Here is a 27,459-nt window from a genome sequence, read left to right as displayed (position 1 = left end):
AGGAGTAACATGTGACAGGGACTCATCCCACAAGACACTTACAGAGTCACACAGAATGGTTTGAGTTGGAAAGGGCCTCTTAAAGACCGTCTAGTTCAATTCCCCAGCCATGGGCAGTGATGTATTTCACTAGACCACGTTGCTTAAAGCCCCATCCAGCCTGGCCTTGAACACTTCCACGGTGAGACATCCACACTGCTATGTCTTCTCTGAGACAAAGCAGAACAGGCTCCTTACTCTGTCAGTGCTTGGACTCAAATGTGTAAACAGTCCTGCTTGTCAAAGACATTCTTGAAGGAAAAAAAACCCCTACATTTCTGAAAGTTCTTATGCTACAAAAATATAATTAAAAAAGTTTGGAGTTTTTTGTGTTTACAATTCCTTTTATACACCATACAATTGAAAGCAAGCACTGTTCACAAAGGGGCTGCAAAACAGGTGTCATATGCAAAACAGCAGAGAGTTTTAAAACCCAAGGGTAAAACCAAGGGATCCCCTTGTCAGTGCTTCTCTAAGGGAGTCAGGCACAGTAATCTCTATAGAATTGTCGATTAAAATAAATTACACCTGTATCTTTCTGAGGTACAGGTTCCTCATATAGGTACAAAATGCAGTGCAAGTGGGAACTTTACCAAGATATTTTAAGTAAATTCAGACTTCAACTTTTTTTTCTTTTTAGAGACAGGGTTTTCATCCTCTTCTACTAATCACAAAGACTGCAATTCTGGCCCTCTTCAAGTGACAGGGTGTTTCCAGAGTCCTTGGTGGAATCAGATTATCACTTCAAGTATTCAGTATGTTTTTTTTCTTTTTTGTTCATGGATTACTAGATACATCAATTGTATCAAGCTGCTCAGAGAGCAGTTTTTACAGAAATTAATTTAGCATTTTTCTGCTTCCCATTATTAACTAAATTTTAAAAGTCAGTTATTTGTTTCTAATTTCAAAAGAAATTTGGGGTGATTTTTTTAACAGTATCTGAATATTTTCTATTGATTTATCTATTAGTGTGATTTTAGTACCCTAGGATTTCAATATATCTGACATCAGATCTCTCAGATCTTACAACTCGAACCTACCATTGCCAAGGTGACTTCTGCAATATAATTGTAATGCTTGGCTTGCACAGGAAATTAATTGTCAACCTGCACCTTCATACCAAGTGTGGGCCCGGTGGTCTTTGACTAGATAGTCCTGCAAACTGCAAATTTATCTGTCATGAAATAATAGCACACAATTAAAGTAAAGGTAAAATCCCAAATAATGGGGCTGACCACGGAGGGGGAAAATCCCAAATCCTCAGTATATCAATAATTTCTGTGAATATTACCCCCAGTGCCAGGGGAATGTCCTAGCACTGATTAGCTCAAATTTAGTCAGTATTGCACCTTTAAACAGATTTCAGACATCCTCAGTAAAGGTTTCTTCTTAAAAATGAAATAGAAACATATGTTCTCTTAAAAATCTAATCCTTTGAACAAATTATTCTGAAGAAAGAATAACATAAAAAAATTCCATACTTATCCTTTCTTCATATTTAATTGCCTTTGTTTACTTTGTTTACTTTGTTTACTTTGTTGTAGGACACAGGCTGAAACTGTGGACAGAAGCTGAGTAATTGCTCATAACTTCTCGGGATAAATGTCTCATTGCAGCTCTGCAGATACAAAACCAGATTTTGCATAACTCTGTGACAGACTAATAGATGATTTCCTAGTAGTGAGTCTTTCCTTGTGGCTTCTAATAAACCCCTTGTGTCTTGACATTAGGTGAAGTTACCGTGATATTCTAAAATGAAGAATATAACTTTTTTTTAAATTAAGTTCTTCTCCTTCTCCTCTCATCAGAAACAGGGATGGTGCCCTGCTTCATTGTTTTCCCAGCACAACCAAAGGAATATTACAAACTGTAGCCGATTGGATGGTTCAACAGCTGTCTTTGTTTCTGCTCTGAAGTGTAAGTAAAATCAAAGACCATCTACACTAGTTTGTTTCTACTATGTCAGCCAGTTTGCTGTCATAAAGCAAATGGTGACATTTAATCTGAAAAATGTCTTTGACTATAAAAAGGAAATATTAAAGATTTTTAGTAATATCATCAAAATAAACATCTCTTCAATTTGATCAATGTTACAGCTCTTTAAATATTGGAAGTTAATTATTCAGTTTTGAATAACAAAAGAACATAAAAAGAAAACAGAAAAACAGGGGAAAAGTGAAAGAAGCAACAGAAAAATTTCTCACCAAAATGAGACAAATCACCATGTACACATATACACATGAGGGTGTTGGTGGATGAGACCTGGCAACATGTTCTTGCAGCCCTGAAGGCCAACTGCATCCTGAGCTGTATTAGAAGTTTTTGGGGGAATTGGTTTCTCCCTCTAGTCTGTCCCCATCAATGGAGTGCTGCCTCCAGCTTGGTAGCCTTCAGCACCAGAAAGACAGGAACCTTGCAGGTCCAGAGGAGGCCAGAAAGGTGATCAGAGGGCTGGAGCATCTCTCTTATGAAGGCAGGCTGAGACAGCTGGGGCAGTTAGTCTGGAGAGGAGAATGTTCTGGGGAGAATTTACAGCAGCCTCCCAATACATAAAGGGGCCCCAAACACTGGATAGGGACTGTATTACAAGGGCATGTAAGACAAGGGATCCATGACAGGACAATGGCTGGGGAGGGGAGGTTTAGATTAGAAGAAAGGAAGTTAGGAAGAAATTTTTTACTATGAGGGTGGTGAGAACAGATCACCCAGGGAATCTGGGGATACCCCATCCCAGGAAATGTTCAAGGCAAGGCTGGATGAGGCTTTGAGACACCTGGTCTAGTGAGAGCTGTCTCTACCCATGGCAAGGGGTTGGAACTAGATGATCTTTAAGGTCTCCTCCAAGCCAAATCATTCTATGATTTTATACAGTTTTGCAAACTTTATTCAGAAGCTGCTTCTGTTCAGAGATATGTTGCATGGTCACTTTACCAGCATGTTATTTAAGAAGACAATCTAAGGAGAAAATGACTGAGGAGAAGATATACAAATGTGAATCTGAATAGGATTCTTTAGTCACTGTGAAGCTGCCCCTTTCTTAATCACATGCATGTATATGCATATATATACAGTATCTACATAAATTATAAACACATAGACACAGATATTTTTAAAAATAAATATCATTTATTATCTACCAATATCAATAAACCCAGCTATTTATATGCACCATACTGCATATATGCATTCTGCTGCCAATCAAACCAATCAAACATGGCCAATCAAACACTGAAAAACTGGAGTAATGAGTACAAGGAATACAATTTGCAGACTTCTTCTGAAAGTAGTTCTTTGGACTAATGACAATATGATTCTTGAACCTCATACAGGATGAAACCAAGGTTGCCTGTGTCTTTAAAATTAGAACTGGCGTTAGTTCATGTAAAGCAAATCTTGCAAATTTCCTTTGCTGCACTGTATTTCCTAATGACATCTCAAAAAGATGACACAACAAAATTCTACTTTGAGAAGAAGGCATCAAATAGTGATACTGGAACAGGGACTTATGAAATTGTACTCCTGGGTCACCAGTTTTTGTAAGGAATTGTAATTTTCAAGGTTAAGTACTGTTCATATATCATTCAACATATTGGATAGGTTATTGTTTATAAACATCATAATGGAACATTGAGTCCAACATTCTGCCTGATTTTCTCAGTGTGGTTTCTTTTAGAAAATAATGTTTGTATATTAACATCAAACTATACAGGAATTTATTTGTCACCACTGTAGGAATTATGGGGTGAAATTTTTCTTAAGCAAATACTATTACATTCTGGTAGTAGAAGCATGTGCACTGTCATAAAAAAGAATGTCTTTTTTATCAAACATTCTGAAAAATATAACATTTTGTCATTAGAAAAATCTAATTATATATAATTATCAGACTATAAATTATGTTGAGTGTCTGCTGAAAAGTCCCTTTTAAGCAATCTGCTTATCAGATTTAACTTGCTTTTGAAAACAAGAATCAAATCAGGCATCAGGACTCTTAGAGGTCATAGCTGAGCAGATGATTGGGGACCTTAGAGGTCTCCAAGTTGAGCAAAGCAGCTGTAGATTTTAATTAGATTTGCAGGTCCTAAGTATTTCTGAAAATCAGCTAGTGAGATTCTTATGAAAATTCTTATTATTTAAAATTATTTGACAGATGTCTAGTATAAAATATTTTAGCAATATTTTTGTGTGTTATGACAACAAATCTGAGATATGTTATGACAGGACAGGCAATACTATATTTGATATGAAAAACCAGCCAGAATTTCTAATAATATTTGATAATCACTAAAAGAATTCACAACTAACTGTTTTTAGCATTTTACTGCTTGTCTCCCAAGACACAAATAGTTTTCCCGATTGCTGTGCAGATCCTTGTAGGGCGTGTACAAGCAAACACACTTCTGTATGTGTGGTTTTGGGGTTTTGTTGGCAAATCCTCTTGATAACCAAAAGTAATGGTATTCATTTTCTCAGGAATTAAACAGAGAGCAACCGGGCCAGAAGTGTGAATTTCTAGAATTAATTAAAATGAAAATACTTAGTATATATCCATTCACTCCTAATTTCTTTACATGCAGGTGGCAATTTTCACAGCCACCTACAGAAGTATCACTGTTTGGCTTTTATGAAGATTTCAATATCAACTAAGTATCAAACACCTTAGAGACAAGAATTCCCTGCTCTGAAATAAAAATTCTCAAGCTTTTCAAGCTTTGTATCTGGGCTGCAGCTGCTAACCCAAACATCAATTTGTGTCTTTAGATTACAAACTGGATATAGATTCCTTTAGAACAAGGATTGTCTCCTTTTAGCAATAACATTATTTTCTGCTACTTCACTCTCAGAGCATAAAGAGTGGACTTGTTTCCAGACACTTCAGAGTCTAAGATTCTGGACACACAGCACAAGAAAATGTAGGCATCCCTACTTAGTAATATGTTCCATGCTGAGCCATTCAAGGATAGCTTGGGAAACAAATTCCCATTTCTCAGCAAGTCCAACTAGGCCCAGCACAATGTGTGCCAATGCTTCCATGCTATGGTGACATTATCAGCTTGCTTGGAACTACCTTTGCTACTTGGTGCTGTACTTTGCCTGTAATTGCATTGTACTGGCCTCCTACAGAGATGCCATCAAGAGGTAAGGAGCAGGGTTTAGTAATTGCTCTGTGATGCTGTGGTTTTTAAATAAGAGCTGCTATTGAGACATAGCCTTGCACAGATATGAACAAGGTAATGTCCTCCACTGCCAAACAGTTCTAACTGAAGTAGTATGGGTTTAATTTTTCAAATTGTAGTCTTACACTTTTTTAAAAGGGATGTGGCACATGACTGGCAAGGTCTGTGTCTGGATGATTTCTGGATTATTTCTGGTATTATACTTTTATTTCTTTCCATTGATTGTTCCTTTCGACTTGTTTTGCATAGACAGTTAAGGAGATGGCATGCTCTTCACAGAGTTCAGCAAGTGGTCACCACTGTCTCTGGTTTATCCTGTGATGCCATCCCTGAAAAATTATTCCACTAGAAGTACTATGGTCTTGAAAATGTATGCTAAATTTGGCCACTTCAAATACTTAAATTTCTTTTTAATTTTCATTGATGAAATTTTCTGAAGAAACAAAAGTATATTTTGGGAAAATGACTTTGAAAGCTTAATGATGTTTCATTCTGTCCTTGACTTGTTTGTTTAGAATACCAATGGATGTTTTCTTAGGTGCTCCATGAGAAACTGGACTGAAATCGCTAACCATCAAATAATCTTCAGATGCAATCTTTAGGACCAGAGTTCTTTAATTAGATTACAGGTCAAAGACTTTCTAGGCCATCAATGTATTCTAGAATAATCCTCTCACATCTTCTGACTATTAAATTACCTACACTATATAAAATATTTATCAGAGATCACCAGGTTTCTCAGTCTGTAATTCTTAAAGGTGAAATTAATTGTGCATGCTGATCCATTCCATCATTTCAGATTTAGCGAAAATTCTTTGCAAGAAGGTTAATATATATTGTAATCAATCAGTAGCAGTGATACTCAGCATTGTTGTTAGACAATCACATTTCTCCAAATACTGTTATAAATCTTGAGCTTGCTGCACAGATGCAGACTGTGGATGGTAGTTGTTCCTCAATTCATTATTTCAACAGAGCACCTGTACAGGATGACATTTGTTTAAATGTAAAGTCATGCCTTACTTAGGTGATGTTTCTACAATTTTAGATCACCTAGACTTCAGCTAAATAAAATATAAAACTGTTGATCTTATTAATTAAGAGTTGTAACTTTTACTGTGATAGTGTATGAAAGCTCAGGGCAAGGCTGAGATGAGTAACGTGAACTAGTGCACAAATGTACTGCTGAAACACTTTCCAGTTTTGCAGGACATCCATTTCTTCCACAACTTTCTGACTCCTGTGAACAAGGCACAGTGTGTCACAGCATGACTGATGGAACAAACCATCCTGGATTATCTGCCTACTATAGTAGATATCACTGTAGAAAACAATATTCCAGCCTATAACCTGGAATTTTGCTATAATACACCATAATTTTGTGGGAAAAAATAATTTCACTGAAAGAAGGTGGGAAAACTTAGATTACATGTAAATTCTTGAACAGAATATAGTCACGACTCCCAAGTTTCTAGATCAGAATGCCTAGGAATAAAAGTCCTTCCTGAGATCAAATATAACTTCCTTTTGTCACACATTCATCACAGAGCTGATTGCTCTTTTTAGTACAATTGAAAATTTGCCAACCAAATATGACCCAGACCTTAGTCCTTCTTACCTTGCAAAATTTGCTGTGGTCCCTGGCTCAGCACACTGCTCTGCCAATCATTTTACCTTAGAAAACTTTGTTAAATTCCAGGCTTGCATTCAATCACCTGTAATATCTCCATATAAACACTTTTTACCTCCCCACCAGTACTCCTAATTAAGTCTTAATTAATTTTTGTAAGGCTACCTAAGAGTGATGAAAAAAAGATATCAAAAAAAGTAGGGTATTTTTATGTTGAAAGTGAAAATACACTCATCTGGTTTTCTTGAATATTAGTAGTGTGCATCAATGCTTGAAAGCATAGTGACTACATTATTGCATATTATCAAATGCATCATTAATGTTCTTCACCTGATCTGACAGAAGGAAGGGAAAGAAAGATGCTCTGCTCACATTTTGCAGCTTGGCTTAAATTTGTCCACTTTGGACACTACTCTATAGGAATTACAGTAGCAAATTCTGTAATACAGATATTTAGTATCTACTACAAATGACTAGTTTTAACATCTCTCTCAGAACAAAACATTCTCCTGATGCTATGGCACTTAACTCAGGAGGGTAGCTGCCTGTGGGTCTGGAGAGGAATATCCAGCATTCAGTCATTGCTCCCTTTCCACTGGCCATTTGAGCCATTCTCAGGGCTACCAATTCATTTTTGTACATTCAAGATGCTCCTACTGAAACAAATACTTAAAAATTACAGTTAAATCTAACTAAATGATTCTCAGATTTAGGGAAGACATTGCAAGAAAGTGTGTTTATGAACCTGTGAGGAGAACATGCAGCTTAATTACCATTTTAATTCAGGTCTGGTCCATAGGTCTGCTTAAGGAAGAGTTAAGTAACTATGATTTTCATATTAAAAGTAGCAGTGGCCCTGAGGTAACCTCATCTTCAGCACCTACATTGCTACTGTGTGGAAGCAACATGTGTACAGACAGGCAAACTGAAATTTGTTTATGTATTTTTATATGAATTCAAACTACTTTATATGTCCCTTCTGCTGTTGGCAGAGCCCACACCCCTGAGGCCTGTTCTGTGGAAGATAGATCACAGACAGCATTTTATTCTTGCATGTTGTCTCTGTAGCAGTCCTAAAGGATTTCCTTTTCAACCATGATCTGCAGGGCACCAAAGGTGAGGGGCTCCTTTACTTTTTTTTATATTTTCAGTTATTTTGGGCAGGCCATTGATTTTTTTAATATGTTAGAATAAGACCTTAGCACAGTGTTCCAGTGTGATTATGTATTCCATTCATGATTACGGGGGTGCCATAGACAACAAATAACAACAATTCCATTTGTCATCAAAGAATTAAATGGTGATATTACATAACAGTCTCACATTTCCTTAGTTAAGATGACTGAAGACTGTGATGCACGCTATCAAGACTTTCAGGTGGGATGCTATTGCTGCACTTTCTGATAATTTTTACTGGATTACAGGATCCTGAGAGAAGAACAAAGGGGGTGCTACTTTATTTGCATCAGTACAGAAATGCTTCTTTTACAAAAGGAAAATACATGAATGCCATTTTAAACATGGTGTAAAATGTTGAAAACCATAACCAAAAACTGGGGAAAAAATGCAGTGATAGTCTAAAACTGATCCTTATGCTTACACTTTATTTTAAATGTTTTCCTAGAACTATCGTTTTTTACATTACTCTTGCAGCTATGGCAGCTGGGGTGTCAGTGGAACTCAATGACTTTCACTGAATAAAGAGCTCCTTAGCAAGTTCAGAAGACGTCATTCACAGTTACAGCTACAACCCTCTTGTAGGAGCCTCAGCTGCTCCTCCACAGGATCATTCAGAGCACTTACACAAACCACGCTTAAAGTCACAGAATCGTGCTGCTTGGAAAAGACTTTTTAGGATCATCAAATCCAGTCATAAACCTAACACTGCCAAGTCCACTAGCCTAATTCAACCTCTCTCTCCTGGTATGTAAAGCCTTAATGTGGAAAAGACTGAAATGAAACAAGAAGGTTCCTCATGGAGTGATGTACTATACTCAGTGCTGAAAAGAACCAGAGAATCTAACTGCAGGTATATTTAGCATATGACAATGTAAGGATCATCAGAGGTTGCTTCCTTCATTCAAGATTTATCTTAATTTAAGTAGCCTCCCTGTTAACAATCCAAAGAGCAAGATATTAAACAGAACAAAAAATGCTGGAATCTTCTATAAGGAGAACAAAGCAGATGTGTACCAGAGGAAAAAACAATAGTAAAATGAAACTTAGTTGTAAATATTGTCAAAATGCATATCGTAGGTACAAATGTTCTTGTAATACATCTTTAAAAAAACCAGCTCAGTCTCAGTAATACGAAACCTCCAAAAGCACTTCTTGTTTACTGTTGGAGCAATAGTGGAGAAGATTTCCTGGGATATGGGAATTACAGCAGAAGAATGAAGAGATGAGCGAAGTGAAAATGTCATAGCATAATTCATATATGGAATATTTTAATGGCAGGTAATCACACATTTTCAAATTTATAAGTCAAGGAATTGTTCTCATTTCTGAGAGATAATTTAATATATTAACTGCCCTTGAAACAATATCAATATTTGTGGGTCTCTGATTCTGTGATAATAGTTCGTGCATCTGTTACCTTCTTCTCCCCTCATTTCCCCCTCCCTGCCATCACCTCACTAAAAAAACAAACCAAGCCAAATCAAAACAGCAACAAAAAAAATCAACCAAGAAACAAAAAGAAACACCCCACACCAACAAAACCAAACCCAACCAAACAAATCCCATCCCCTCCTGCCACAAACAAAAAAAAAAAACCCAAAACCCAAAATCTGTTTTTCAGATTAAAAAGAAAGTTTATCCAGGCTAAATGTGCACAAGATTTGTCAACCAGGCTGCTTCACTCAGAAATGAAAATGTAAAGAAGTGTAAACAACAAATAACCTCAAAAAAGGAATTAGCATCTCAAAAAAAAAGAAAAAAGAAAAAGAAAGTTATCAAATATGCATTTGTTTATCACAGTCAAGTTTTATGATTCAAACCTTATTCATATATATTTTATGAAGAGAATATCCATTGTGGTGGCAAAATTAAATGTATTTTGAAACTTGTATGTGACATTTATCTATCTGCTCTATCAGAAAAAAGTTGTCATATTCATTCAGACATATATTACTTTTTCAATTTCCTGTCAGTAATGTTTTTTTAATGTTCTTTAGGGGGAGACCACAGGATTTATCATTTCTCACAACAAAGACCATAATGCTTTAGAATTATGTTGATGAGTTTATACCTTAAAAAGTTACACCACCTTTTTTTTTTAAGAGATGAACAGTTTGTTCTTATCCATGATAACCATGGTTTTTGGGTTGTTGGGAGTTTTTGTTTTGTCTTTTTTTTGTTTCTTTTTTTTTAAGATACAGTCAGGTAGAGAGTGGTATGGTCTTTTTTTTTCTTCTTTTAAAGAAGTTCCTCATACAAAACACAAACTTCTGGTGCAATTTTATGATGATTCAGGTTCTACTGCAAGCCACAAGAGATAACAAAGAAAAAAAGAAAGCACAAGTATTGAAACTCCTTATCACATATCTTCCCTTCCAAGGGGATGATTTTGATAGAAAGTTCATATAAACCCAATAAACAGTGAACAAACACTGCTGTGCAGCAGGCAAGACCGAAAAGGTCATAGTTAGAGAAAAAACAGAAACCAGTTAAGAGAGTAATTGACAAGATGCTACAGCTGTTATGCAAACCAGTGGCTGGAGAGGTGGAAACTTCTTTCTCTGAGTTGCTATTAAAGTGACACTGTAGTGAAAAACTCATTGTATCCCATAGGTTCAGTGCAAGTCCTAGGAGAGATGTTGAGGTGCAGTGGGTCAAGCCCTGCATAGAAAAGGCACTCGTTTCTTATGGGGTTTCCTTGGTAGTAATGACCCCATCCACAATATAGAATAAGGCACACTCTTTGATGGTAACAAATCAGGAGAATTCTACGAAAAACACTCAGGCTGCATTTCTAAACAAATGCAGAATATTTGAAATCAAATTAGAAGATATGCCTCCCCCTCTAAGCATACATAATATCTGGGAGTATAAACAAGTATTTGGTAAGACTGGCAATAATTATGATGGTGTAGTTTAGATTACTTTTTAGGACAGAAATCCTTACATGATAAGACTCTTTCACAGCATTTGTGACCTCTGATGTTTGGAGCTGTGCTGGAAAAACATTTATGTTGGTCTGCGTTCTGAAGATTTAGTGTATCCCTTTTCTGTTCTAACCAAAACAGCAGGGTAAATGGCCAGAGAAATGTAAAAAGCAATCTGTCAAAAGGAGATATATCTTCCCCCCTTCTACACATTCAAAGGGGTTTTTTTATACCTGAAGAACCTCAGAGATGTAAAGTCTTCATTTATGCACAACTGATTTTCAAATAACACCATCCTGCAGATGGAATACTTGATCTTACTTAAAAGAAAAGACACTCAACAGAAAGATCCTCCCCTTCACATTGCAAACCATCACTTAGTTGAAGTATCAGTAAAGTTAAGTACTCTTTAAATAATTCAGATAGATACCATTACCTTGGTCTCTATTTATTTGGGAAACACAAAGAAGCAGGCAAGCAACACAGGAACAAAGTTTTCACACCAAAAAATGAAGAATTCCTCTAGAGTCATTCAAAAAATAAGGCAGGTTAGCCAGTACTAAGTACTGCTACCAGGATCTGAGTTAAAACTACTGACTGTGATGGTGAGCTTAAGGAAAACATTACTAAAAGGACTCAAGTATCATTATCAAGTATCAAATAACCACTGTGTGATATTGTAAGTATGGAATTGATGCAATGTTAGATATCTAGCATTAGAAATCCAGTTGTAGACTGTCATTTGTGACTCTATTCAATGTAGAGAACAAAAAATCCCTGTAAGATAATTCATCAAAGCTTAAAATGTCTGCTTTAGATTGGTCCTGTTTTATTTTTTGAGAGTGTCTATTTATTTCAATGATGACAGAAAACACTAAACAACTAGCTTAGATTGGATGCAGCCTAAGTTGCCTTTCATATGGTTAAAATTAGGGAAAAATAATTCAAATCGGGAATCTAAAGAGATGTAGGACTCCGCTGAGCAGTCAATTCTAAAACTGACCTACAGTCCCTGGGTCATTTGGAAAACAAGTTACCTTTTTATTGACCATCTAAATCTCAGCTGTACATAAAAGAAGGGTAAAATAAATTTAAAAAATGAATCTCTAAAATTAAAATAAAATCATAGAGACTTTTTCTGGTAATGAGACTCAACTTTTCTTTATTTTTTCTTTTATGAGTTACTATTAAAATAAGACAAGGCTTTGAGAAGACCTCGCTGGTTGAAAAGATGTTCAACACATGCACAAAATGAAATCTGTTTGACCATTCTTGTCTATTACAAATATAAACACAGAGATAGAGATGATTCACTTAAATTCCTTCAACTTGACTGGTAATATCTTGACACATTTCACTGGGGAGGGTATAACTTACACAGCTCTTAAAAAGTAAGTTTAAAAAAAAGACACAGCAATGACTGTGGACTGAAGATTTATTAGAAAGATTCCCTAACCATCTCTTGGAAGTAAAATTTCCATTCTGTGCAAACTCAGTGAGAAATTGCTTTCTTGACATGGTACTCATTTATCTCCCCTCACTCTGTGTTCTTTGAGGTCTCCTTTTGCATCATTTGTTTGGTAGTATAAGGCCGATTTAAACATTTTTACATTTGTGCTCTTGCCAGAGACCACAGTGATTTAGTGAATCAGGAATGCATCATTCATGTTTGTTCCCTCTTTTCACTGCATATGATTTTAAGGAGAAATAAAAGGCAAGAGGGAGCCAAGGGTACAACTTGCTGCATTAAGTGCTCCTTAGGAGAGGCCCTTTCCATTGATGGATCAGGCTATGAGAATTTGAGCTCAGCTTGGTAATATTTAACATATACATTTTTATTTGTATTCAGAAAATAAGTCTTTTGTTGTAGCATTTTTACTTGTGATATTTTGCTCTCAACACACAGGGTGTAATACATTGTTTGTTAAGGACTTCCACGGAAGCATAGCTCTAAGTATCCATCATCGTACATACAGAAGTAGGAGCCTATCTGAACAGACAAATGCTTCTGTATATTACTAACAGTATTTTAGGGTCAGTGGTCTAATATTAAGATTTTAAATAGTTACCCTGAGAAGTTGGCAAAAAAGCTCATCAAGTTTTTGTTTTGTACTAATTTCCAAGACCCCTCTTATACTCTTACAAAAACATAGTTTGTAATTGCAATTTCAGAACATATTCAATCAGCTCTTAGACTTAACAGATGAGATTCGGGGTTTCTTATGCTGTATCTGGTGAACTGAGAATCAGTTAGTTTTGTTCTCTTTGGATCTTTATGAACTAAAATTTAAATTTAAAATCTTATTTTTTCTAAGAAGCCATTAAATATTTAATCTCAGTCTCCAGGTAGATTTTTATCTTGGCTGTTGTGGCAAAAATTCTCAGATGTGGCAGAGAAGAATGTGGTGCTTTTTGCTAGTATCAATTACATACTAATCTCATTCAAAGGTGATGATGACCTTATGATTTATCTAACCTATGTGTGCATTGATTCTTAAACTTTCTGCTTTAGCTGAAGGAGTACGTTTCAACAATGAACACAAACAACAACTGTTTTCAAATTCATGTGTCTACTTGACATCAAAGATAGATGGCTGTCTCCTACAGGTGTCTGTACCTGAACAATAGGTGTGACAGCTGGGACATTTTGCTGCATCAGGGAAAGGAGACACGTTCTCCTGGGTATAAACAGACTAGCCAAGAGAGCAACATGTACATTTAAACATACAGAGTGGTGCACTGCAGTTGCTAATAATAATTTTAAGAGACTGTAAATATAAAACCCATACATCAGGATCTGTACAATTAGAATTAAGAAATCTATAATGCAGATCGCAGAAGATGTGATTTAAATACTTAAAAATAGGAGCCACCTCCCAGGGCTTTGGAGGGGTCTGTAGAGGCAATGTTCATGGTAGATGTCAGGAAACACACAGACTGTGCCATCCTTTGGGCATATGTTGGGAAATATTTCCCCTGCAATTCTACTAATAAACCTCAATGTTCTTGAACTTCTAATTACTTCACTCTGATCTCCTGGGCAGAGCTATCAATTGTACCAGTCTAAATAGTACCTGCTAGTAGTGAAAGGGTAGAGTGTTAACATCCAGTATCTTTTAACTCTCATGTTGCAGTTATTCAAGAGTACTTATATTTTTTGTGGGAAATCAAACCCCTAGGAAAATACAGGCCTAGTTTTCTTCCTCATATATTTATATGGAGATTAAACTAATAGAATGCAAACAATTATGGCCTGTGTACAGTCATGATTAAACACATCTAAAATTACACTCGAGATATATCTGAGCTAAAACAGAGCAGCACATCATATTCCATGCCAAGATGAGAACATTTAGTTTATTTCCATTTGTCACCAGAATAAAAAGTCAAACGACTCCAAAGACAGAAGCATGACTCAAGAGGTAATTAAAATATTTAGAATCTTGTTTCCCTGTGGGTGCTTGTATCTCTTCTGAGGAGATATGCATGAATTTCCAGGTAAGCATACATTCACCTGAGTATGTGTCTATATGCACACATGCATGTGTTCATGTAAGTGGGAAGCAATTCAGTTGAAAAGAATGTTGATATCTTCTCCATTTGAAATGTTTGAGGATTTTGTTGGAACATGGCACTAAGACACAGAGGGAAGAACATTTTTCTGGACTGGATATGGATATACTAAAGGAGTATTCTCCCATGTCTGAAATGGGACTAAAGATCTATGTTTAACTAACTGAATGCCAGATACACAAGTGAGGCAAAGAACTATTGCTAGGAAAAGAAAATGGTAGAGACAGGGGAAGCAGAACAGAAACTAGAGAGTTGAATACCTTGGGGTGTCTGAGGATGTGTCACTGACATAGACCAGACCCACACACCTGTTCACCCATACTCTTGTTTTCATGGGTTTATGCTTCCACTTATGGAAGAAATCAGAAGAGCAAAACCAGAACAAATGAGAACAAATTAAGGCTAATAAGAAGAACTGAGAAGGAAAGAAGAAGGAAATTTTAGCTTGGCAAATGGTGCTGATTCCTCCTTAAAACTAGTACACTGCATGAGTCTGATACCATGTTTTTTCTTTGAGTCTGTCTATTTGTGCTATCAAATAAGACATAGCTAAATGAACAGCCCTCAAAGAAGGGAGTGGATTAGGCCTCTGGAGATGACGACTAACAAGTTAAAATTAAACTTCTTTTCAGTTGGGCTGCAGTGACCTATTTATACAATTTCTTTCTTGCTAGCTAGCTAGCTTTTTTTAACATTACAAGGTGTACCTGGCCTCTCTCATCTCTCTCTAAACTGTCTCCCTGATGTCCTGATCACTCTCTGATCTATCTCTCTATCTGCTGGGTGAATGCTAATATGACATATCCAACCTCTAAAACAAACCATTTATTTTGAAACTTGGCTATGTCAGAGCATTTGATGCGTCAAACATGAAAATGAATGTATATTTGGATATTGGGTACATCATGTCTTGATATTAAATTATCCCCTGAAAAGAGGATTGATTTTTAAACTGGCAGGATATATGTATTGCTTCCTTGAATCTCTAGCATGAAGCTAGACATGAGGGGAGCCTAGCAAAGGTTCTCTATGAAGCAGAAACAGAGTTGCTCAAGGGCTCTGAGTGTTTTCTTTATATTAATAAATCCTTTGAGCTTACGGAAAGAGATACTGTCATTCTCTTCCATTATTATGTGACAATAATACATTAGTCTTCTATGAGAGATACTTATCCTAGAGATAATATTTAATTAATGTGCAGAGAAGGAAGTTTAAGTGAAAAAGGTACTTTTAAAATCATATATATTTAATACATTGACATAGATATTTCAAAGTCCTTTTTTTTCCCCTTTTGATATGTGGGCCATTTGCATACATACATACTGAAGCCTACCACTGTCAGCGTCTGAAAAAAAATGACAAACTGAAATACACTTCAGGAAAAATAGATCCAGTATCCATGCATGGTTAGGTGACTTTTTTTTCTGCTTGAACTTTCCCTGTCACTGTTCACAGTTCAACACATAGGAGAAGGCATAACACAATTCTTCAGAATAATCTAGATGCAAATCAGAAGACAGAGAAAACTTTCTCTTACAGGACAATTCCAGTTCATTGTGCTGTTTGGAAGCTTGTGGATTTGCATGCGAAAGTCATGGGTCTGCATCTGGCTGGTTATTACTATGAATATTGCATGAATATATTTCAGTGGTTGGCTTACTACCAAATGAGTCAATCAAGTATTTCTGTAATATTCTCCTCATTATGTGAACACTACTTGGGGAAGACATATTTCTTCATTTTCAAATTCTTTAGATATTGGTAATCTATACTCCTCATCCTTTCAGATTTCAAACATATAATGATGAAACAGGAAACATTGGAGTACAAAATCTTTCCTCATCTGTATATTTAAGACATACAAATGTTAAAACTGAAGCACAATAAGAAAGACAATGGCCTTCATTTATGCATGAAGACTTGTAACTTTTAAGAAATTCCAAACCTCACCAAAACAGCAGGGGTGCTTTATCAGTGCATAAAGGACCAAAAATATTTAGCATTTTGGATTAAATTGCACTTCTGACAGAGAAATCTGGCTTCTTTTCCTCTTTGCCCAAACAAGCACTTTTGCTTTTGTTTATTCTGATTATCAAAACAAATTGAGCAGATTGTAAAATTCTGACACAAGGATAAGGCATATACATATACAGGATAATTTAGGTAAAATCTAAATAAGACTAAGCACCATGTTAAACAAAGAACTACAATTTGGGTTTTTTTCAGAAATTATGAGGCACATTTAGAAAGATAACTCAAATTCTCAGGTTTGATCCTCTATTGCCTCCTGTTTCCTACAGCCTCTCTATAATCCACCCTGCATAGCATTCCCTCAAAAGAAGAAATCCAAAATTAAGAATAATCTTAGCTTCCACTCTGATGCAAGTCTCATAGAGGAGGATTTCCATCATCTCTGTTCAGACACTGATGTGACCTCAAATTTTTCTCAGCTTTGTCAGCTCCTGAAGTGATGCAATATTCCTGAGCACTTCCACTGTTTGGGAAACATCAGTAACATAGAAAGCCCTTTTCTTGGTACCACCTACATGCATCAACTCTGTCCACTACTTTGATTATGTCATATTAAAGAGTTTTCAATGTACTTAGGAAAACTTCAGTCTTTGACCTCAAGTTCTTCTGTGATCTGCTTCCCAGTAATCTAAATGGCTAGCTAAAACTCGTGGATGAAATATATAATTACCAAATTCAGTCTTCCAGGATAACAACAGTCAAACCTCTGCACACAGCAAAGTTTGCTCTAAGAGGAAGGTCAAGGACTTGGAATAGATTTCAACAGCAATTAAGGAGCATTCCTGTGTTTATTATCTTTGGCTTCACCACATTCTGCTGCAAAAGCTAATACATTTCTTGTTATCTGCCTTTCTCTGATGCAAATATAAGCAATATGCATCTCTTAAGAAATCCCTTCATAAAGATTTTAAAATCTAAACAAAACCAAAACTTTAAAAGTCAAACAAAAAAAAAATTCTAACAAAGACATACAAAGCCAAATGTCCTTATCAAACATGCAATGCACTATTCTACAAGTTTCTGCTGAGAGGAAGACCAATTTGTGACTATCACTAGTCATGTTTCTTAATGCTTTACTGGAAGGTGATAAGATATGATGATAAGGAGAGCAGTGTAAGAACCTCTGTAGAGCAGAAAGATTTCATTGACTGTGATGTATGTCACTGGTGATAACAACGAAAATTTTTCATGCTTATAACCACCTCATGATGCTAAGATGAACAGATTATAGGAATGGTAGGTTCTTTTTTTATTGGTTAGCTTTCATGAAAATGGTATTAAGGTTGAACTAGTAGTAAGTTTGGTTTTCTCCTCCATGCAAAAGTAATTAAGAAGGCAATGACAAAAGGACAGTTGTGTCCAGTACTTCTGACTTGAAATAATTAATGTAGAATAGTAACACTTTCAAAAGTGCCTAAATGCTTCAGGCTTTTAAGGGTCTCTTCAAAGTATATTTACTCCACATAATACAGTGTGTTAGCAAGACCCCAGAGCTATTAACTAATGAACTAGATCCTGTGTCACCTTGTTGAGAAGCAGAATTAATTAGTCCAGCCATAACAACATACTGCCGAGAGTTTTGGCTTCTTCCATCTGTGCTAGTACAGCACTGAGACATGCACATATAAATGAACTGTCTCTGGCAATTTGCTTGCAATGCTGTGTTACAGTGCATAGACGTGCCTTCAAGCACTCAGACTCGTAACTCTGATCGAAGGAAACTCAGGCTTTTACAGGTATGAAAGCTGCTTTTGAAAATAAGACTTGGACACCTCTGAAAAGATCTATGTCCAAGACACAGTACCTTAGGCAGAAATCCAGGCAAGAGGCTACAATCTGAAGTGTGAAATTTAGTACCAAAAGTAGTATTTGTTGCAAGTTAGCTAAAAGACATTAGAGTGGCTCTTCTGGATAGATGTGGATCATTTCCAAGACTGATAGAAGTTTCATTACACAATTATCCTTTCCATTTTTCAGTGATCACTGCCTAAAATAGACAAAAAAGGCTAGTCAGCTCTTGGTTTAAGTTAGACTCACTCTGCCTCAGTCCATTTCTACTTCATGAAACTACAAATTTGCATGACCGGAAAGCTTGGTCCTGCATTTTTTACGTTTATGGCACTGTGGATACAACTGATGTTAGAGAAATAGTACAGCAAAATAAAGACACAGTCAGCAAAAATATGTTAAAAGAATTATTTGTCTTTTGATTCAAATTCACATGGGAGGTAATTAAACAAACACCCTCCTCCATGTATAGCTGTGGGGAGAAAAACCGATTGAAAAAAAAAAATCTTCCCTTACAACTGACCTTTTCTTTTGTTGCTTTTCTTCCTGCAAACGGCAAAACCTCATGTATTCAGCACAGTGAAATTTTGAGGGGGAAAAAAGAGTCAGACTCCACCCAGCAGAAATCCCATACATTAATGAGGGTCTGTCAAAACAGAATCTCCTGGTAAAGGGTTTTCCAAGGAATGTTCTTAAACGTTGGTTTTACTAGACTGTTACAATCCCTCCCTCTAGCATCTCCCTCAAAACGTGTCTCTTTTAATTTCTCAGGCTTCTAATGAAATATTCTTAATATATGCCATTCTGATACCACCAACTCAGATTTCTGTAGGTCTTAGCCCAAGGAAGATATTAGCAGTTACTACTTAAGCAATTATTGTTAATAATTTTGTGAACATTTGGATGTTGTGTGGGCTAAAATATTAGCAGTTACCATGTATTAAAGCTGCATAGCTGAAAGAGATATTGAAGTGATAACAAGAAAGAGAAAAGAAGATTAAGGCTAATGGACACTGAACACCTGAAGAACAGTATGAATTGCATATATTCAGGAGGACTCTAAGAGTCGTACACATTTCAGGACTTTGAACCTCCAAGAGCTTCTGGAAGAATTAAAAAACCCCAAACAACATAAAACCCCAACAAACAATCAACATCCTCCTTTTAAGTGTATGAGGAGTCACAACTTGCTGTCTGTCCCAGTGGTAGCTGCCAATTTTCTTGGCAGAAAGAAAATTCTTTTGGTTGGAAAGAAAACTAGGTCACATAGCAGTCTCTACACATTTCTTGGTTGCTAATTCCACAGTACTAACTCTGAACTTTAAACTCCAGATATTGAAAAGTTCTTACATCTGTGGTTCTAGAGAATTGAAAGTCTTACAAGCAGCTTTGCATATACATACTCATTTGCCCATCATAGCATACTTTACCAGAAAGAAAACAGGAAAAATTTTGGAGTTGAACAAGGCCAACAGAAAAAAACTTGCAAAAATTGCCCAAAATCCCCAAAAAAACCTCAACAAAAAGAACCCAAAAAACCCAATGACAAGAAAGCCCCACTCAATTATTAGTATTAATCCCTTTGGTTTTATCTATGCACAAAATTATACTATTGTCACTTAATACCTACTACAGGGATTTAACAGAAATGGTTTAAATCCCTGTAAAGGTATACATTCCAGTATTGGAATATTATTATTTCTATTTAGTTGAAACAAAACTGAAAAAAAAAAAAGTTAGTAACTAATCAACTAACTAACTAACAAATTCAGGCTTTCCACTATATTTTTTCTCACCTGTTTAAATTGCATTAACATGTGCCTTAGATTTAAAAAGAGTATTTTCTTTTGGAATGGGGATAGCCCAAACTGAACTTCATCAGAACAGAAAGAAAATGCTACAAACACTTTTCCACACCATTTTATAATTACCTCACTCCCCAAAAGAAGGTAATGCCCTTGTCTATGGGAACAATGATGTCTTAGTACTGTGGCCTATTGCATATTTTCCAGACTGTGGCCTTGGCCACTTAAACTGAGACAAGACAGCTGCTCTGCTTAGAATCATAAACTTAGTTTGCAAATAACTGTCCTCACTTCAGAAAGAAAGTAGTTACACAAAACAGTGAGAATAACAGTACCTTCATCTAGACATGTAATAGTTGGGAAGACAGAAATTTCCTTCACCATAAAAGATACTTTAGCACATTCCAAGCCAGTCCACAATGAGGACAATGTTACTTTTTAAAATCCTATCCCTGTTGTTATTGCACATGACATTACATTGTACTGTACAGTGTGTGGTGATGAGAAATTCCCTGCTTATTTAATTGTGATCCTTCAATGAATTTGAAAGGGAGCACTTTATTTCCATTTCTTTAATTTACTAGTTCTTTAGCTGATGATTTTATTAACTCTTGTATTTGAGAACTGATGCTTAACAAAAAAAGGGGAAGGAAAAAAGGCCCTTGGCAGTATTGTGAAGGCCTGGAACTGAATAATGCACTTTAATAATGAGGAATAGAGCTATGGCTTTTGCTGATGGCTGTGACCGGCTCTGTGACCTGATTATGTCGCAGAGTGTCAGCAGCTGAGACACTACAAAAGGGAGCGCATCCCATCAAATCTATCTCCATTGTAATCACTCGCACTGCTGAGAGGCTTGTTAGGAGCAGGGAATCCATCAGGCCTCATTAGCACCGTTTACCATCAAGAAGCTCAAAGAGCAAATGTGTATCCTCTCATCAGAATAATGAGAACCAAAGTACTCCTATTATCTAATTGGATCAACAATGCCTCTCTCTCTAGTTTCCTGAGCTACTTGTGGACTACAATACTCAAAAATTAGTTATTTTTTTGTTAAGTACCAGGGTGGACATGTGCTTAAGATTTTTTTTTATACAGAAGATTTTCATATCTAAAGAGAAAGGCATGGGCACAACGAAGCCTGAGTTCCTTCAGGAACATTCTTAGATTATAATGAAACAATCCCAATTAATTCACTGTTCAATTAAAGTGTGGACAATACAATTACACCATACAAACTTAGATTTCCCTTTTAATCTCCCAGGAAACAGACTATTGCCCTCTTTATCCATAAGGCAGTTCATAATGCCAACTGTTATCATGCCACTCTTTTCTTTTATGATAAAATGTTATTTTGCAACTACTGAATTTAGTGCCATTTTTTTCCTGTTAGACAACTCCCATCTTTCCAAAAGAGAAACTAAACTTACTCAGTACCCACAGTTAAAATGCATTTGATCCTGCTGAAGTCAAGAGACATATATGAATGCAACTGATAATTAAGAAACGATGTTAATCAACCTCACTTTCATATTTCTGTGGCTTATTTCCTGACAAATATTATGACAAGAGCCAAAGCACACATTTCACATACTTGATAAACATAGTAAAAACCAACACAAAACTCCTGATTTTTTCTTTCATTTGCAAAACCAGCATAAAAAAGAGATATGTTGTGTTATTATCGGAAGAATCCAAGGGCAGCAATGGCACTAGGTTCCTACTTTAAGGGCAGGCTGAAGCTGAATAGGTAGACAATCTCTTTGAAATCTACTGACAGGGTGCAATCTGGCAAATCTGCTGCCCTGGCCCTTAAATTTAAGAAATGAAAGCCCAGTGCTGCAAACACTTCCTGGAAAGTGCTGAGGGCAAACAGAATGTAAGCAGTGTTACATGGGCCAATAGCTCTTCATAATATGCCTCTGAAAATGAAAATTTGATTTAGAGTCCTCTACCTGTACTATATCAAATTAATCAGGTGATCTAATCATATTGTTTCAATGGATTAAATCTCTTGGCTTGGTCTTGGGAAGCTCTGGTATTGCAGTTCATATTGCCATCCAAAGGAAGAAAATAAATAAACATGCCATAACAGTGAATTCAATAATTAAGTAAATAACAAATATGTTATAAAAAATATTGTTAATATATATGATTTTGTTACTGTAATTGTAAGAACTCCTAGACTATTGGGAATTAAGGCCATGCCATATGTCATTTAAAGGATCATTTCCCTTAAATTTGCCATAGGATCTTGGATTTGACCTAGAGCTTAATGTCTCCAGGGATTACTGATCACCATATATTTAGCTAGACAGATGGACATTTACAAGCCCTGAATTTCTGCAGCAGAAACAACGTGTCATTACAAAGATTGCACGTACCAACATTCTAGTAACTCATTCAGCTTTATGTTTTTGGGAGTGAGTTTTGGGTATCATACTTGTGATTCCTTGAAGGGGTGATTGTCAAAGGGCAGATTCTTAACATATGGTGCAAATTTGGCTTTTTAGTGACTCCAAGCAGATTATTCAGAAATGGAGCATTTCAAATTACTATTCATTTATGCTCCCAATTTTGAACAAACATCTTTTTTGTTCTTGGTTAGGTGCTATAATTCTATTAATTTGAAGGGAATGTTGTTTAATTTCTGGAATGCAGATAAGTTATATTGACTAGTTCTGTTTTAAGGCAGAGTGTTCTCTAAGTAAGATGAGTTTATGCTGAATGTTATAAAGCTGTGTGTTATATTACACACTTACTATCAATATTTATCTATATCATGGCAAAGTCTGCAGTACTGATTACAAACCAAGGAACATTTGCAAAAACAAGTAATAAAATTCAACCCTTATTTAAAAGACCAAGGCAGATAGCTAGGTGCTGTAATTTTATTCCAACAACTGGGAATATTGTTCCTTTCCTTTCTCTGCAACCTGTGGAATTATTGGACTTTACATTATGTCAGGAATAAACAAGACTCAGCCTGAGTGAAACTTCCATCCAGCAATATCTTCTTAGTAGTATTTTTTTTAAGGATACAATGAATGGTCACATACAGATTATGTTTTCTGTGGAGAATATGTAAAGGAAAAGCTATAAAAAATTAGTCTACATTCATAACTTCTGCTCTTACTATGAACATCTTTGTTGAGTGCCTCATATGTGAGTGGCGACTGTGAACCATTTCTGGAGCACAGAGGAGATAAAAACAAGCAGGCTTCTAGGTTGGAGCTGATCTGACTATGAGTTATAGGTATTATAACCAACTTTTCTCCCAAACCAATACCCCATCCCTCCAGAAATCTTAATAGGCTTTTGAGAGCCTCCATTTAAAGCTGGCTGCATAAAATGATCCTTTGATGAAAAGGGATTGAAACAAGGGTTAAAGTAGACATTGAAAGGTTATTGTAGAGGGCACATTGTTCATACAATCCTCCTTTAATATGTGTGGTGTGCACCTGCGATAAGATGATTCATTAGATAAGGCCTCACTTTGACAAGCTCCATCGTTCAACCCTCGGGGTAGTGATGGAACAATTCTGCACCCACCCAGTAAATATAACAAGGTCAGCATTTTTTTTTCCTGGGACTTGGATGGTGATAGTGAAGCTCAGGAAGCATCCTTGTTTATGTGTCCTGTTAAAAAAAACTGGGGAGATGTGGGGTCCTATAAAGTGTTGACTTCTATTTTTTAATGGGCCAAAATAAAAAACCTCACTCTTGTTCCAATTAACTAGCAGAAAATTACCAGGAGAAAAGCGGCTCTTCCTTTTTTTTTCCTCCTCACTAGTAAATAGTAGGAGTAGAAACTAAACTTTAGATTCACATATCATCCAAGCTGCATTATTTCAATAAATATTTTTCAAGACCTAGCATCCACATAAACACTGTGGATATCAGTCCATGTCCAATTTGTAGAATTTAGAATGACATGCAAATTACTCAGTCACCAGTTATATTGAGAGATTTTTTTGCAGAGAAAGAAGGCATTGTGTTAATTTTAGCCTTAATAAATGCAATAAAGAATGAAAGTGGTCACAATCTGAAAGTCACTTAAATATGCTGTGTCAAAGGAATTATTTTTGTATATATAGATTCAGATGTGTACCTTTCTGCATCATAGTAATATTGAAATGGAAATGGTTTGAACAAATAAACAGCTTCAAAATGTAGGTAATGTGTAATCTCTCTCTTACACACAGTAACTCTTAAACAATGTTACTGTTTGGAAATTTTTTTTAAAATCAAAAGAATCTTCCAAATTTGCATACAGGCTGGCATATTCATTGCAAATTGCTTAACATAGCTAATAAACAAATGAGTAAGCCACTCAGATAAGTCCAACCCTGATACTTCATTACAATTTATTTTCCTTTACTAGAAACATTTAATGCCTTTTAAGAAATTATGTAATACAGAAATTCCATAGAAATGCAAAAAAGTGAAGCACATTACTGCTTCAGTAAAGGTGTCTATTATTAGGCATATGTAAATGGAAGAAGTATGTGTGTTAAGAATCAGTCCAGGGCTGCTGGACTTTTAAAATACCATGGTATTGCACTATTGCGATATTTTTAAAGAGTTGAAACAAAATAAAAGAAACCCTTAGCCTCTCCTAGCTTGAAAACACTCTTAAAGAGTGCCTAACTTCCCTCCGTTTCTCAGACTTTCCATTTCTTACCTTGTCTGGCAAATCAATATTTATTTATCTTCAACATGTGCACTTTTAAATTGCTGTCATACAAGCGGAACTCATTTTTGTCCCAAGATCAGCCTGCCATCAGAATTCACTGTTTGCTCCATCTTCTACTCACCTGTCCTTGTGCATTAGTGACGAGCTGGCCTGTGACCCCCTGAAGACTGGAGAGGGCGTTTCCAAAGGCCTGGGAGTTTGCTATTGAGCCCATGGCTGCTGCTGCAGCTGCTGCTGCTGCTTGACTTGCTAGTGGATTATTAACCAGCTGGAAAAAAAAAAAAAAAAGGAAATATCATTATAAAACCCATGATAAACATATAATGTTAAGTGGATAATATAAAAGTGACAGCACAGTAACGTTTATGTTATTTTAATGTTTTTTACCCACTTAATTGTGCGTAAAAAACCTGTCTGCTCCAAGAGCTCAAGTTTGAGAAGTTCTTACTTCTGGGGCTTTGAAAAGAAATAGTTTTAAAAAAGGAAGAGGAAATTCCATGTTGATGTTGAAGAATAAAATTCCCCTTTTTAACCCTATATTCTCTTCCTTTTTTTTTTTTTTTTAAATTGAGTTATGCTTGATGTGTTTCTTTAGGCTCAAGTTGCCTATGCCACAGGTGTAGCAGCTTTGTACTGCTGTAAAGAGCAATCAGTGAAAGATTAGTACTTGATTTGACTGGGAGTGGAATGTTTACTTGGGGATATTCAGAACAGAAACTATTTTACTGATGAGCCCAAACCCAAGAAAGGTCTGCAAATCCTTTTAATTTTTACCATTAAATAATTGGTCTCCATATCTAGGTAAATCACAATAGAAGACTCAACCTTGTAAGTGAGGTCAGTAGATATCAACTAATAATTCAAAATTCGTTTGCAAAATAAGCAACATGTTGCTTCTCAAATATGAATGATTAGTCCCAGGACTCATAAATTTGAATATGTAGGATTCAAAATAATAGGAAATAATTTGTATTTCCTGCTTTAGTCAATCCTACCAGAATGCTCCATAGAAAGCGCAGAGCATGGTCATGGCTTTCAGCTTAGGAGACTAGGGGAATCCCACAGAGGAACACTCCTATCAACTCCCGTGCTTATCAAGCATACAAAATATGTGTTCCTATGTCATGGACATGGCTTTGGACATGGCTTTCCCACTGGATTATTGTGACGTTTCTTATCCTTTTCTGAGAAAGGACAAACTTTGAGCCAAACACATAGGGATGACAGTAAAAAAATAAATGTTGGGAACCATCATCACTTGGACAGCTGTCTTGAGAGCAATCAAATTGAGTTCAAGAGGCTGAAAATACATTTTAGAGTGGCTTTGCCTCCTAAGAACCATTGCATTATAGCAGAACTTGCAAAATACACATTAGCAGGGTAGAGCAGACAGAAGTCTGAGGGACAAAACAGTCTAGGGACATTTTTTCTTAGACTGAGATGAAAATGCTAGAGATAACTCGGAAAAACTTTATGTTTGAGCTGAAATTAGTAGGAGTTCTAAGTCCTTAGATGACAAGTGAATTATCAATCTTTTAGAAATGGAGACTCACAAGAAGCAGGAAGGGATATACTCCATAGACAGGCTCTGCTTCAAAATAGGTTATAAAAAATTAATCAGTGATTAGTAGATGTTTTAAGCATGTTACAGATATGAGTAGTGTGTATGTTATAGACGTTTAGAAGCCCATCAATAGAAGATGTCAGATATGGTTATAATCTATGCTTATAAGAAACCTACTTGTCTGTTGGACATTGCAAAATCTACAATTGATTGGTCATACATTAAAACATCTATTAATCATTCATTAGCCTCTCATGAAGTATTTATAAATGCAACCTTGATATAAAGTGTTGCTTAAAGGGGTGTCTTGAGCACATCCAATCCCTCTAGAAATTGTAAAGTAAATAAGTAAATAAAGATTAGTAGCAATGCCAGACAGAAAAGATTACATTGTTTGGAGGAAATATTTTGGTTTGGAAGAAATTGTTGTATGAATCTCTAAAAGCAGTTTAGAGCATCCCATGGCAAGAAAATTAAGCAGGAATAAAACACAAAAGGGGAAAATTGCAATGTGTGCTTGATTAACAGTCTTGATGAGCTGTCAGCTCAGTACAATGACCAATGTGAAACTCAGTCCCTGAATGCAGACTGCAAGAAATTCCACTGACTGCACAAAGGTGTGAGTGCAAAGGTAGCTGATGCACTTTTCAGTGATTTTGGTGGTGGTGCCTGAACACAGCAGTCTAATTCCAGAGTATATATATATAGGTAAACTGGCTTGTTTTCTGCTCAAAACAGTGGCATTTTTTTTTTTATTGTCCCAAACAGAATTTGGCAAACCCTGGTTTTTTATTTCACAGAACTTTGCTGACAGTACTGGTACTTGAAGAAATTTTCTTATAGCAGTAAATACTAGGAGAAGAAAGGGGCAGCAAGCAGCATGAGTGGAAGACTTTCAGAAAAGGCCTTCTACGATCGTATTAGCAACCCACAAATTACTGCACCTCTGATCCTACAGCATCTGACTGCAGGTATAAATGATAATCTTTGGACAGTTACCCAGCATCAGCTAATAAACTGCAATATCTGCTATATCAGGGCTTCAGAGGC

At 36.1% G+C, this 27,459-nt stretch overlaps 1 protein-coding gene across 1 annotated transcript in view; it reads right to left on the bottom strand.

Moving 5' to 3' along the window:
• The window catches only part of POU6F2 (POU class 6 homeobox 2), a 245,223-nt gene that overhangs the window by 28,242 nt on the left and 189,522 nt on the right, over window positions 1-27,459 (bottom strand). Inside the window, exon 5 of the mRNA XM_033512016.1 lies at window positions 24,967-25,113. Coding sequence (XP_033367907.1) covers window positions 24,967-25,113 — 147 coding nt within the window. The remainder of the gene's footprint in view (window positions 1-24,966; window positions 25,114-27,459) is intronic.

This window comes from Parus major, chromosome 2 (genome assembly GCF_001522545.3).
Source record: "Parus major isolate Abel chromosome 2, Parus_major1.1, whole genome shotgun sequence".
Taxonomy (NCBI): Eukaryota; Metazoa; Chordata; class Aves; order Passeriformes; family Paridae; genus Parus; species Parus major.
This window is presented reverse-complemented; position numbering and strand designations above follow the sequence as displayed.